Source organism: Rhagoletis zephyria, unplaced genomic scaffold (genome assembly GCF_001687245.7).
Source record: "Rhagoletis zephyria isolate East Lansing unplaced genomic scaffold, Rhagoletis_zephyria_1.1 Rzeph_scaffold_00035, whole genome shotgun sequence".
NCBI classification, from domain to species: Eukaryota; Metazoa; Arthropoda; class Insecta; order Diptera; family Tephritidae; genus Rhagoletis; species Rhagoletis zephyria.
The window spans coordinates 422,279-436,160 of record NW_016157119.1 but is presented as its reverse complement, the minus strand read 5'-3'; the positions used below and the strand labels follow the sequence as shown (position 1 = coordinate 436,160).

The 13,882-nt window shown below is 35.6% G+C and overlaps 1 protein-coding gene across 17 annotated transcripts in view; it reads left to right on the top strand.

The window, feature by feature from the left end:
• The window catches only part of Mbs (Myosin binding subunit), an 88,185-nt gene that overhangs the window by 59,290 nt on the left and 15,013 nt on the right, over positions 1-13,882 (top strand). For 16 of the 17 annotated variants that reach the window (XM_017618932.1, XM_017618910.1, XM_017618865.1 and 13 more), the window contains 3 exons: positions 9,202-9,347; positions 10,748-10,838; positions 11,883-11,969. In XM_017618932.1, the coding sequence (XP_017474421.1) occupies positions 9,202-9,347; positions 10,748-10,838; positions 11,883-11,969 (324 nt within the window). The remainder of the gene's footprint in view (positions 1-9,201; positions 9,348-10,747; positions 10,839-11,882; positions 11,970-13,882) is intronic. The other variant, XM_017618939.1, reaches the window with a different exon arrangement.

The window sequence follows — 13,882 nt, the reverse complement described above, 5'->3', positions numbered from 1 at the left end:
AATTTATTCGCTCGTAGAAGAAAATTAAATAAAAAAAAAATCTAAATATTGCAATTCTCAAGAATATAAATTTTGGTTTGTTAAGCGTTTTTTTTTGTTTTTGCGATTGCCTATTGCATTTTTTTTATAAATCGAATGTAATAAAAAACGATTTTGTGGTCTCGCAGAAATTCGAGATAACATGTGATCGTATTGGATGTTGGATGATCTACATATTATAAATTTACATGAAAATTCTTTTGTGGTTTTGGGCAGAAGTTATTAAAAATATCAACAATAATATCGGCTGACAAGGCGCACAATGCAACGCAGCTGCTGCAAGTAACTCGTACAACTTTGCTGGATAGAATTTCGTTGCGTGTTTTGTTTTAACCGCGATTTTTTGAACTTTGTATTTATTTCGTTTTTTTTTTATTTTTCTTTTGTGTGTTTTCTTTATTCAAATCCATCAGCTCTTACGCGTGCACTTCTCTGCCCTCTCTCCCCACTGACGCCATAAGCATGTCACAGTCGATGACAGTTGAAATATTTATAACCCCCAAAGTGTATTACTTTGCTTGCTTGCTTGCGGTGTATGTCAGTTTGTTGTTTACAGGTATTTGTAAATGCCTTTTTTTGGTGTTGGTCTCTCGAGACGACCGCGGCAGCATAGCAGCGCATCTATGTGCTAACTACTATAATTTTGCTACCATTTTTGTACATTTTTGGATTTTTTACAAATAGCTTAATTGCAAGTCGCTCAAACGGCGCTGGGGAGATAAACAAACTGACTGACATTCGCACTGACGGACAAACGTTTGAGGCCATAAATGAAGACTTGAAAAATTATTTGCCATTTTTTTTTATTACTCGTTCTTTTTTGCACTCAATTTTTTTGTTTTTGTTGTTGTATCTTCAATTTGAATTTACTTGCCGCAAAATGATGTCATTTCGTTGCTTCTGAAAAGTTTTAGTTAGAATTTAGCTTTTGTTGGGGCAACAATTCGTGCTGTGTTTTATAAAAACAAAAATAAGTAAAGTATTCAGAACGTCTAAAATTTGTTTAACACAAATTTTCAGTGTTGCACTCACCGGCTTTTCTTTGCGCGTTGACGAATGTCGTAGCGTGTTGCGTCTTTTTTCGGTTAAATTGTTGTGGTTTTTTTTTCATTATTTCGCAGCTGACACGATTTGAAAGTGTGACGAAATAAATTATTTTTAAACACCGGGAAAGCTTAGCAGCTGGCATTGCGTTTGTGTTGAGAAAATTCACGTTCATCTAATAAAATGTTGCATTAAGGTGCAGAAATCATCTTAGAATTAGTGCGCGCAGCTGTTTTCAAAACATTTTTTTTTTTTTTTTGTTTTAACAAAATTTCGTAATTGCGGTCGTGTGCTGGCGCTCCATAAAAAAAGACATAAAAGTTGTATAGGTTTTTATATTCCGCGCGTTTATTAAGTAGGTTTATTGCGTAGACATTTTTAATTGTGAAGAAAGTGTGATTTACTTGAAACGAAGTGGTTCGTTTTTTTTCAAATGTTTGTATTATTTTTTTTTTAGTTTTTGGTATATATTTTTAGGAATTTGGGTGTGTTATTTTATTTGCTAATAACCCCAAAAGCAACGAATCATTATGTCGTTTGACGCAGAAACCAGTGAACAATTAAAAAAACTGCGTTGGTGCAACAAAAAATTATTTGTTTTCATGAAATTACAAAATTATAAATAAATTGCTTTGTTAACAGAGCAGTTTTTTTAGTTTTCTGAAATTATCGATTCAATTATGAGTCTTGTAAGCTGCAGGGTTTTTAAATTCTGTAAATTTGGAACGAATTGATGTCATTCCTTGATAAATTTGGTTTAGGGGTTTAGATTTAGGGTTTCGGCGTTGTTTCATCTTCACTGTTATAAATCGCTTTGTACACTTTTTCATTCACGCATTTTAGAGGGTTCGCTGCACAAAGTGTTTTAATATTTTCAATAGAAACGATTTTAATTTACGTGCAATAAATTATTTCTGACCTTTTTTAAAGTCATTAGGGAACCCATGCGACCAGATTCAGATCTTCGCTTCAGTTAGATAGTGCAAATGGATATTTTCTTTCGAGTTGTTTTTCTTTAGTAGTGAAGCCTTTTTTCCTTATTGCAAATACCTTAACAAGACTGTGAAAACTAAACTAAAAGGACTTCAATTTTCTTGGTGGTGTTGTTATTTAACGCTAAAAGTGTTCTTAACGAGCTTCGCCCTACGGTCATCTTGAAGAAAAGGGCACTAACAGCCCAAGGCAATAGAGCACCTAACGTGGACTCCAAATAGTCCTTTATCATATCAATGCATCCAGAAGCGTTTACATTTCTATTAATGAATACCAATTCACTAACACCAAAGTACTTATATACAATTTTGACTCTCATAAACTTATATCCCAGAATCTGGTTGTGCGCTGGGTTTGAATACTGCCACATAAAACACGAAACGGTAAAAGATGTGGCTCTCTTTTGATAAAGAAAGGCAAAAGTTTTGAAGTACTATGCAACGTGGTAGCCGCTCTTGGTATCAGAGGAAGATGAAGGCCTCCTCTGTGAGTGAGAACAATTGGCTTCATTTGACATTCTCAAATGGCGCCAGTTGGCACAGAAGAAAAACGATTAGCATGCTTTATTGAAATTATTGAAGTGAAACTTCTTACAGGAGTTTGGAGATGGTTGCGTTAAATATTTAACACCAAGTCATAAAATCTGTATCGTCGGTCGATTTTAAAATATAAGGTGTCAAATGAACGGGAATAGAGTATAGATATGATATGATTTTAGTTTTTAAATAACAATATCGATATCAAAATCGTTAAAAATATCGAATACAAAATCGATAACAAAATCGATAACAATGTCGATAAAAGTATCGATTATTATATCGATAAAAATTTCGATAACAAGATGAATAAAAATATCGATAACAAAACCGATAAAAATATCAATTATTGTATCGATAAGTTCCGAGAAATCTCTAAAATCCCAAAATAGTTCCCAGATTGAGTCTCTGTGTCTCTATAATTACCATTCTCTATAATTACCATTATTTTAATCTTTCTTCCTCTATCTTCATCTTTACTTTTATCGGTATCTGTATCGGTATCGGTATCTTTGTTTTTACTTTTATGTTTATCAATTTCTTCATCTACATATCCCCCTTCACCTTTGCCCTTATATAAGTAAAGTGTTTAAATTTACCTTGGTCTTCATTTTTGCCTAACCTTTTATTAGCAAGTTTTTGTTAAATTAATACCAAGTGCATACACTCAAGAAGCACTTGTTTCAGCCCCAACCATTTCCGTTGCACTATTTCCGTGAGCAATTTCCGTTGAATTTGCCAATTTACTCCCAACCAACCGACCGCCGCTAAAGAAGTTTCATAACACCTTCGTAAACTCTTGCTCTTTAATCGACCTTACGCTACACTTTTTCCAATAGTACTTCAGAAAGCGTCAAATGTACTTCAGAAAACGTAAAATGTCATTCACAATAGTCAGTTGTAAAATAAACTGGTGATTTTTTGTTAAATACTTGCAAGGTTTTTAAAGTTAAAGTTTTTTTGTTATTTTTTCAAAAAAAAAAATATGGTTCATGCTTTAACCAAAACTATATACATAAATGAAAGTTTCAAACTTTATACAGAGCTTAGAGAAATTTACCAAATTTTCATTAAAATTTTGCGCTTTTTAGTCGGATTTTTTTTTAGAATTGGGTATCCAGTTTTGTAAATTTAATAGTTTTAGTATAATGAAAAGCAAGTCTTAAGAGACTGCAAAAACGCGTTGATTTTTAATATATATATATATTTTTTTTGCTGGCGGCTTTTGCGGGTTTTTTTCGTATAACTAGTGCAATTTATAAAAACTGGCATTGATTTTTTGTTTATTTTAATTTTCTTATGGCGATTTCGTTTCTACAAGAAATGTTGCCTTCTCATCGCTTTCTGCTTAGTGTTTGTGCGTAGAGGGCAAAGAGAAGGTTGCATTTTTCGGTAGAAACGAAATCGGCATAAGCAAACGGTCTTGCGCGTCTATCGTATCAACAATCAGTTATCAATATCAATCTAATCCATTTGATTTCAATGTCATACGTTTTTTTTTCTCTCCAACATTTTTTGTTGATGCTATCTACAAGCGTTCTTTCAAAATAAAAGTTGCACCTACATTGTATGTATGTATATATGTATGTGCCTATGTGACTATACCAGCCACCCTTCCGGCTAAATTTAAGGCTCAACACTTGAACTTTAGAGCAGCATGCATGCGTATAATTATACTCATACAATCACACACTTTTTTCCTCGCGCATTTTCTTCCTCATCTGTGTTGCGTATTTTTAGTTTTCAAAAAATTTACTTAACACTGCGTGGGTGATTCAGCTGCCAGCCGCTGCGGCTAATGGAATAAAGCAAAATGACTTTCTTATCTGCTTTTATTATTTCAAAGAAAACATTTTCTCTTTAAGACTTGCGCTATCTGCTTATTTCTTCTTTTTGTTTCCTGGTCACAGTGAGCTCTTGTGCTCTTGCATGTATGCATGTGGGGGTGGGGGTGTGTGTGTGTGTGTGTGGTCTTTCAAAATCGGAAGCAACAACGCAATTTTCTCAACAAATGTGCGATTTAAGTTTTGTTTTATTTTATTTATTTGCTTTATTGTGATGGATATCTCTTTTCTGACGTCAGTTGTGACCGGGTGATCCTCGACGCTTTTTCACGGTTGTTTGGAAATTTGTTTCGTTTGCCAGCTTAGTTGTTGTCCATTTATTATCTGTCATTAATCTTATTTTTTGTTACTTGTTCGGTTTTATTTCATCCATTTTTCTTCTTTAAACTAAAATAGAAATAGTGAAATGTTTTAATAGAGTATACAAAATTGTATTTTTCGTAATATGTTAGTTCATGACATTAATTATGGTGGCTCAGAAATAGTGTTACCGCATGCGATAAGGAAGAGATTTTCTGTGCCATTAGACTTCTTGCTGTCAGAAAAAAAAACAACATAGTGGAATAGTATTTTTATGATTGAGCTCCATACATCGTAAAAAATTTTACTTCGCTTTGTTAAAAGTCGATTCTGGTATAAGGTTTAATTTTCGGTTAATCAGTAATTCTGATTTAGTGTATTGGCTCTAAATAAATTCCCTCGATGCATAATTACTGTGTCTGTACTAGATCTTATCACACAATTCTTGGCTAGATCTGTGCTTCGGCAACACATTCGTGCCATTCCGGTACCTGACAGATGCCATTCGTCGGAATCAAATCCTTCGAACTCGCTTGTTATGACAAATGCTTTGAAGCATCGGTGTTAAGAGTTTGACTCTCAGGTTAAATGTGAATGTGTTTGTTTTCCAATCCAGATCGAATGACTGAAAAGATAAATATGAAATAAAAGCAACCTTTGAAGTTTATTGAAACGTAATATGGTTGCAATTCTATGGCGTTTTCTTTTCTACCGAAAAAGATTATCTTCTGCAGTGGAAGAGAAAGGAAAGGACATTAAGAGTTCACGTCCCTTGTCGGACCAAAAACGTTTTTTACAGGTCACACATGACCCGGATGGTTTCACTGAGAGTTTTGTCTCAAATTAATTCCAACTTAGCACCTTACCGAGGGTAATTCCATTTTTTTATTTCGTCTAAGTATTCAAACGTAACTGAACCTACTTTCAGGCCGTAGATGCCTGAGCAAAAAAAAAAATCCCCAAAAAAAACCTCAGTCTAGGCTGCTTAAAGCTGGAACCCCTCCTAATTCATATTAAATTGGACGACCTGCCGAGAGATCCCAAAAAAAAGCTAAAAAAAATATATGAGGTTTAACTTTACACATAATTCCGAGGTCTTTTTCCCCCAATAGGACTAACTGGGACAATAAGCAAATAAAACCCCCGCATTTGATGTACTGACGTCTTCAAAAAGAAGAGCGGAAGTATATGGCATACAACTCAGAGGGCTCCTTTTCGCTAGCATGGGGTGAGTTCACTCTGCCTTTCAGGCATGCTGTTGTTAGGTCTGGCCTTCAGAATCGGGTTTACCTCATTTGGGTACCGGAACACAGTTGGGAATGAATTGGCAAATATTCACGCCATAGAAAAGCCTGCACAGGGTTTCCTAAGCCGATGAACCTTTATTGGTCTGCCATGGAACGTTAGGTGAAATTACTGTATTTGGATGAAGAAGAAAAGCTCAAATTGGACAAGTACAGAACCTAACAGAAAGGCTAAGTCCTTTATCCTGAAAATATCAACAAGGAGAACTAATTCAAGAAATTGCATAGCGAATTATGTATCACTATGAAGCACTTGCTAGGCCCGGCTTTCGCTTCCTAGGGTCACCAAATCTAATGGCATTCAGGCAAACGAGTTCGCGACGTTCCTTTACAATACTTAGATGAAAGAAGACCTCAATTCTTGAGTCTTAACTCTCAAATTCAGTATATGAAAAAAAACTAGTTTGGAGGAAAATGTTATCAATAGCTCTACTTTATAATACGTACAATCACCCTGGCCCGGGATCAATGACAGGTGTAGCCATATGCCTAGAAGGCCGGAGTATGACAAGGTTGAGCCCTGGAGCTTCCTCAAGTCAGTGCAACACCCAGAAAAATAATTTCTAATAGCGATCGCTTCTTGGCAGACAATCTTCCAAATGTATTTATGTACATTAGGGTGGTAAAAACAAAACACGAAAAATGCTCTCATCCCTTGGGATTGTTCTATATCGGAAAAATATACCTCTGCTTTTTATTTTAAAATCAAAAGCGTTATTTGTGGACCTATAAAAAATAGTTAATATTAAAAAACTGGTAAATAAACAATTGGGTATAATTATTAGAAGTCTCCTTATAAGAAACAGAGCTTTCAGATCGAAAACTATTGATTTTCAATAATTCTATACCATTTGCTCGATAAATTGTTTTTTTTTTTTTTATATAAAATACATGGAAAACTTCATGGGCTTTGAGGCAGTTCTAAATATAAATTAAAAAAAAAAAAATAGGGCATTTTTTCCTTTTAGAAAAGTCCTAGGGGCGAGAGCTTAACATTTTAACATTTTTTTGAGAAAACACTTCACGGTAAAAGTAACTAAAATTTAACTTAAAATTTTAGAGTATTTGAGGTTAAATAGAGATTAGGGAAATCTAGCTAGCTAGAACTATTATATACTCGTACTTTGTATTCATTTATTTCCATCTATTGCCGCGTGCCGTCATTTGCCGTTATTGAAATTTTGAGCTACAATATTAAAAATCTGCATAAACAAACATGCAAAAAATAAACAGATTTACATTCTTAAACGCCCAATTTAAATATTACGGTTTAGCTGCGTTGCGTTGTGTGCGCAAATTGTACAAAGTGCAATATGCAATTTCAAAATAAAATGTTTAATTTAAAATTTTTTTCTTAAGATTTGACGTAATTCTTTCGCAACTGAGCGCATCCTAGTTAATTGCGCTGTGGAAAAAACAAAATTGTTCCGTGGATTCATGCCAATTTGTGTAGACCGCAATAATTCGGCGTTCTTATAGAATATTTCCAAAATAGTACATAGGTACTCGTAACAGCTGAAAATCATTTTGTGGTATTTTTATTGCGCCAGCCAACGAACGACCTTTTTAACTCTGCGCGCACACAAAATTCGAAAGCCTTCGCAGGGTCGCTGTAATGTCTTTTCGTTCCCGTTCACGCGCCTCCCAGCCGCTAGCTGGCTCTTCGCATCGTCGTTCGCTCTCCAGTTCGCGTGCCACCTCTGCTTCGGGTGTGGGCGGCAGCGGCAGTGCCTACAACTACAATGGCAGCAATTACAATAGCAATCACACAAATGGATATAGCTCCAGTTCGCGTCCGTTGAGCACCGGCTACTATCAGAATGGCGTTGGCGCTGGCACATCGTCGTCTTCGGCGGCATCGTCTTCCTCCTACTATCAGAGCCCGTATGCGAGCATTTATGGTTCGCGTGACAATCTCTACAGCACGGCCGGAAGTCGCGCAGCCGGTGGTGGTAGTGGTGGTGGCAGTTCCTACTATTCGAATGGTAAAAGCAGTGGAAGTGGTGGTGGTGGTGGTGGTGGTGTCATTGTAATTGGCCGCTATGAATATACGTGCGCATCTAGTACTACTGCACCCGCTTATTCATCCAAAGCTGCTGCCATCAGCTCATCCACTCACGCTATGTCCTCCGCATCAGCATCAAAATCCACTAATTATACGCCACGAAAAGTTAGCTCTAGCGTTGAAAATCATCATCACCATTCACATTCACAACCACATCCACATCACCAGCAATACGCAAAATCCACAACCCATAAAAGCACTCCTTCATCCTGCTCCATATCCACCAGCTCTCATCACCATCATCTAGCATCTAAGCATACGCAGCAAAAAAATTCTAGGCATACTTCGCTATCGCCAGCTGGCCGTTCAAAATGCAAATGCATTCATTGTATTCCCTCATCTTTGGCAGCATGCATGCATTGCTCTGCTTGCACAATTGCCGCATATACCAATAATAATAAAACCTCTTTGTACAACTCCTCGAAATCCACAGCCAACGGTGGTGGCGCAGGCGGTGGGGCCAGTGGTTATGAATCGCGTTACCTTTCGAATCCCTACAGTAGCGATCGCTACATGAGTCCCTACACTAGCTACGACAATGGCGTGACTACGGCTTCGCTCAGCTTGAATATGGGTAGCGGCGCTGGCAAGTCCAACTCCTTCAAAGGTAGCTCCAGTTCATCGTATAGAAGCACGCCAAGCAGCGCACGCTCAGCGCCAAGTCTGCTGAAGACTAAATCGATCTCAAATTCGAATAGCAATTTGAACTCCTACGGCGGCAGCACCGCATCAGCATCCGGTGGTTCAATGGCGGCAGCTGTTAATAGTAGCAGTGTAGCGGCGATGGCGGCATTAGTTGGACGTAGTAATTCCTTGCGGGAACAGGAACGCAAGTCGCGTAATCGTTCACGTTCACGCAGTGCAGCGCAACGTTCGTTGAGCGCATCATCAGAGAAGAGTGAAGGTTATGAAGTACGTTGTGCGTGTGTATGTTAGAAAAGATCACTTAAGAGTTGTTGTTGCTATTATTACATTCTTAAATTAATTATCACAATTGTTAGGCAATTCTATTAGCGCGGTTTTTGACTTAAATTTTAATTTTAAAATTGTTTCTTTTCTTCTTCTTATTCTTCCAGAGTGGCGGTGAACGTGCCGCTTCGCGTTCACGTTTAGGCAGTACCACCACCTCCAGCTCGAACTCCGCGACAGATGAAAATAAAGCACGTGATAAGTCAGAGAATGGCGAAGCCATCGACTACAAGGCTCTATGGGAGGCTGCAAAGTAAGTATTGTTAGGAGTGATAAGCAGGAAAATCAACACAAAGGGCCTATTTCTCTTTAACTTATATATGTTACAGAAAGTCGAATTGTGTCTAGTTGATCTTATGATTTAACCCTTTTAGGACTGTGAGCCTATATGCAGAAAACAATTACCCACATTGCTATTTTTATATTGTAAAACTTGGAACAGTAGATAAGTAACTGCTATAGATTGGGAGCGGTAGGTCTAGCTTCCGAGTAAAATATCAAATTCCTATTGTTGAACTCGGCCAAAAAGCTTCAGCAGCTAAAACGGCCAGGAAGAATACTTTGACTGATTATGACTATGCTCGATCCCTCACAAAGGTCATACGAAGCTCGATTTTCAGACCGTGCTCCGTCATGCAAAGCTCAAGGCCCGCAGACCACAAGACGATCGCTAAATTGTTCACCAAAGCTGAAGCTTGTTGACTTTGGGAGCGGAGTAGCTCATGTCACTGCCAGGATGAGGCTTCGTCAGATTTTCGGACCTTTGTTTAAACGCATAAAGTTTTTGTTGCCAAATCGAGATGGTTAAGCAGGAAGCATTTTTTTTAATAACCGTGGGCCGCCATTTTGATCAGGACTAAGAAAAAAAAAGCTGAAATTTTGATGAAAATTTGGTAGAATTTTCCTAAATTTTGTATAAAGTCTGAGACTGAGATTTGCACGGTTTTGGTTAAAGCTTAGACGATATTTTTATATAAAAATAGCAAAAAAAAAATTTGCTTTAAAAATATTACGAATATTAAAAAAAAAAACACGTGGTCATTTGTTTTGTCACTGTATGCACATATGTATATATAGTTGTTGGTGCTGTTTGGTAAAAAGACCTTGAAGTTATGTGGGAAGTTAAACCTCGGGAGGGCGAAGGTCTACAAAGCTAATGGGCAGTGTTTCCCTGGAAATCTAACGGTGTATAAGCTTCATATCCTTCATATTGTTCTCGCAGATGTGTTTTTGCTCAGCTTGGCCTGCGTGGTACTAACTTCTGTCTTCATCCAGCAGACTGGCGCAACATATCTTGGAATGAGTTTGGCGATGGTGTCCTGGTACCTTACCAATTTAGGTGTGATACCCCAATTTCGCCCTGGCCATGAAAGCTTGCCATCAAGGTCACCTCCCAGATATTTGCAGTCTTTAGAAAAGTGTTCCTCTTTTTACTTTTCTGGCAATTTATCCTATGACTATGCTAGTGTGCATAGGGCTTATGTTTAAAATGATTTTAAGGCACGATTAGGCGACTATCAAATGTAGTGTCTTCAAACCTCCAAAAAGCAGATATATACATATTTTTTTTTGTTCAATAACTAAGGTATCACATATTTAACTTTTTGTGAGCCTTAAAATCGATTTCAACAAATATCGCCTTCCCCATTTCAGATTGGAGAACGACAAACTAAAACAGCAATTAAAGAAGAAGGATGAAGAAATCGTACAAAGTAGAGCAACACTCGAAAGAATTACAAACGCAGTAAGTATAAAATCTATTTTATTTGTATCTAACCTAAAAAGCGTAAACTGGTATGGAATATACAAATCCATAAAACTGAAAACATAAAGAAAGAAAGAAACAAAATACAATTCCAAAAGTCGAAAAAATCAAAATTCAAAAATTATACCAAACGTGCATTGCTCGCTGCCAACAACAAATATAAACTGCTGCTACATACTAAGAACATACAAATATGTATCTACAACTTTCCGCTTAACAAAAAAAAAAAATAAAAGCAATTAATAAAATTTGTCGAAAGACAAATTCAGACCGAAGCAAAATAAATAATAACACAAAACATGCTAAGAAACACACATAGGTCAGAAATAATGTAAAGCATTAAAAATAAACAGTTGAGAGAAAAATAAACATTTCAGAAATTGCGAAAATAAAACAAAAAATACGAATAAAAAAAAAAAATTTTTTTGCGCGAGTTCTTTCAATCGCTGTTAAGATAGATAGATACTCTTTATTTTTCTACCGCAACATTTGTATGATACAGAACATAACACAAAAGAAAAAAAAAGAGAGTGAGATCGTAGTGATCGCAGACTACGCAACGCTTAAGCGACAGACAACACCAAAACTAATTCTGTTAACATTTGTACATAGAAATGTTATTTGCATAAATTACAGCTGCTTTTTAATCACAATTCTATGCTTTCACATCTAACATACTCTGCACCATGCTCTTTACTTACTTACTATCTGCCCAATAGCTCTCTTAATCCACCCGAATACACTCTTGCTAACATTATTATTTTTTTTTTCTAAACTGCCAGAAAGCATATAAAATCGCACACACGCTCATCTACTTACTACTCGTAGGTACATACATAAAATCATAAAACGAATAAATTTCGCTAAACGCTCCTTGCTGCCTCTTAATCCAACTTATGTCTGTGTATTTGTACATGTTACATAAAAAATGTTAATCCCTAAATTTGAAAAAAATAAAAAAAAATAAAAAACTACAAAATATGAAAATATCGAAACAAAATTTCGCAAATTTAATTTTTGCAGACAACTAAAAACTCACTCTCAGAGCTCGAAAAACGCGAAAGGAGAGCAATGGAACGCAAACTTTCCGAAATGGAAGAAGAGTTAAAGGTAAATAATATTGCAAGCACCAAAATACACGCAAACATGCACACTTGCATACAAAGTGCATCCACCCGCCCTCACACACACGCACACACACACACACTTTCACGAAAGTAAAAAAAAAAAAACAAATTTTGTTTGTTGATTGTTGTTTAATACACCTAACTGCTCTTGTGACTTAACAGCCCCCCGACACACACTTATGTACACGCACTTAAACCGAATAATGAAAGACACCAAAAATGAATACTAATTTTTTTTACTAAAAACCTTAAATAAGTATGTACATATTTATTTTGATTTAAATGTTTTTTTTTATTGCATACAAATGTACAATCTAAGTATGTATGTGCACCCAGCAAAGTGCATTAACTAGGCTGCTGGTTTATTTATTGCCAAAGCCAAGTAAAAAGCTTTAAGTGCATTCACACAATTACACTTTTTTTCAGTTGGATTTATGCTGATGTAATTTTTTGGTAAATCATAAGGATTTCTTAGCAGTTATCACATCAAAATGTTTGGAACATTTGATTTCTACTATGTATGCCTTTTTTATTTTATTGTTTGTTTTTGTTTTTACTTTTAAGTTTTTTTTTATTTTAATTTATTTATTTTTTTAAATTTTTTTTATTTTTTTTTTTATTTTTTATTATTTTTTTTTAATTTCGCAAAGCATGTGGTCGACCAATTTTTTAAAAAGTAATTCTTTAAGTTGCTTAGCCTCACATGTGCCGACCGCCTAAATTGTCAAGCACATAAATGTACTTTAAATTTGGACTTTTATTTTTTCGGTAAAATTTAATTGTTATTTTGGATTTTTTTCGACGATTTTAACCGTGGAAACTGTGTTTTTATGACCGATGGAAAGAATAAAAATCGTAAAACAACGATTAAATTTTATCAGAAAAATAGAAATCGAATTTTAACGATTAAATTATAATTTTTATCATACAGATAACAGCTACGGTCCCTGAAAATTACTATTTTCAAGAATGAAGTTTTAAAAAGACATTTTTCAATAAAAAACAAAAAAAAATATTTTGTTTAATTTTTTTAATTTTTTTTTTGAAATTTCGAAGCCTTTTTAGAAGAGTCCTGAGGTCAAAAGAAAAACTAGAAATGCTATTTTACTATATGCAGTTTTACTATAGTTGGCCCCTAGTTTCGCGATTATATTGATATTTTCGAGTGCAAAATTCTCTGTCGCGCGGTGTAATCGATGTTGAGAGGTCGTGAAAGTAATACAGGACTGCGAAATTTCACCATTTCTAGTTTCAAGAACGGCTAGTGGTTATTCTTGAAGATGTAAATACTCGGAAAACGAATCTGGTTTTGCAAATGCTCCAGCATGTCAAGATTTTGGGCAATTTTAGGTTAAGAGTGTCAAAAAATGGCAAATTCATCCGCTTCAACGCATCCAAGTTACTTTCTGATTGTTTATCTTCAAGAATTACTCGTTTTATTAACTGTACTTCTCAGGACTGTGTAAGTTTTCTATCCCGTAAAAGTCTAAAGCTATGGACATTTTTCTGAAAACGGTACACTGTACTCAGTTAATTGCATTTGTTTCATAAAGAAAAGGTTAACTTAACAAGATCCTCTCATTATTTGAGGTTAAGTCCTCCCGCACCCAACAAGGACCGCTTTATCGGTTGCACGCGAAATAAACGAAGACGCAATTTTGGTTTTTTGGACATCCATCGCTTTTTATTTGTTTCGTCTGTTTAGCATCTCTGATTCACATCAATTCGCCAGAGGACTTAATATTGATAAATATTTGCAGAGAAAGTTAGAGTTTCGTGAAATTAGGGTCCAAGCCACCGTTTTGCTTATTTGTTGACTATCGTCGTATGCTTAATTTTTTTCTTGTTAAAGCTCCTGCCCTGCTTTTGATGTTTATTTATTTTGCTTTTAAATTG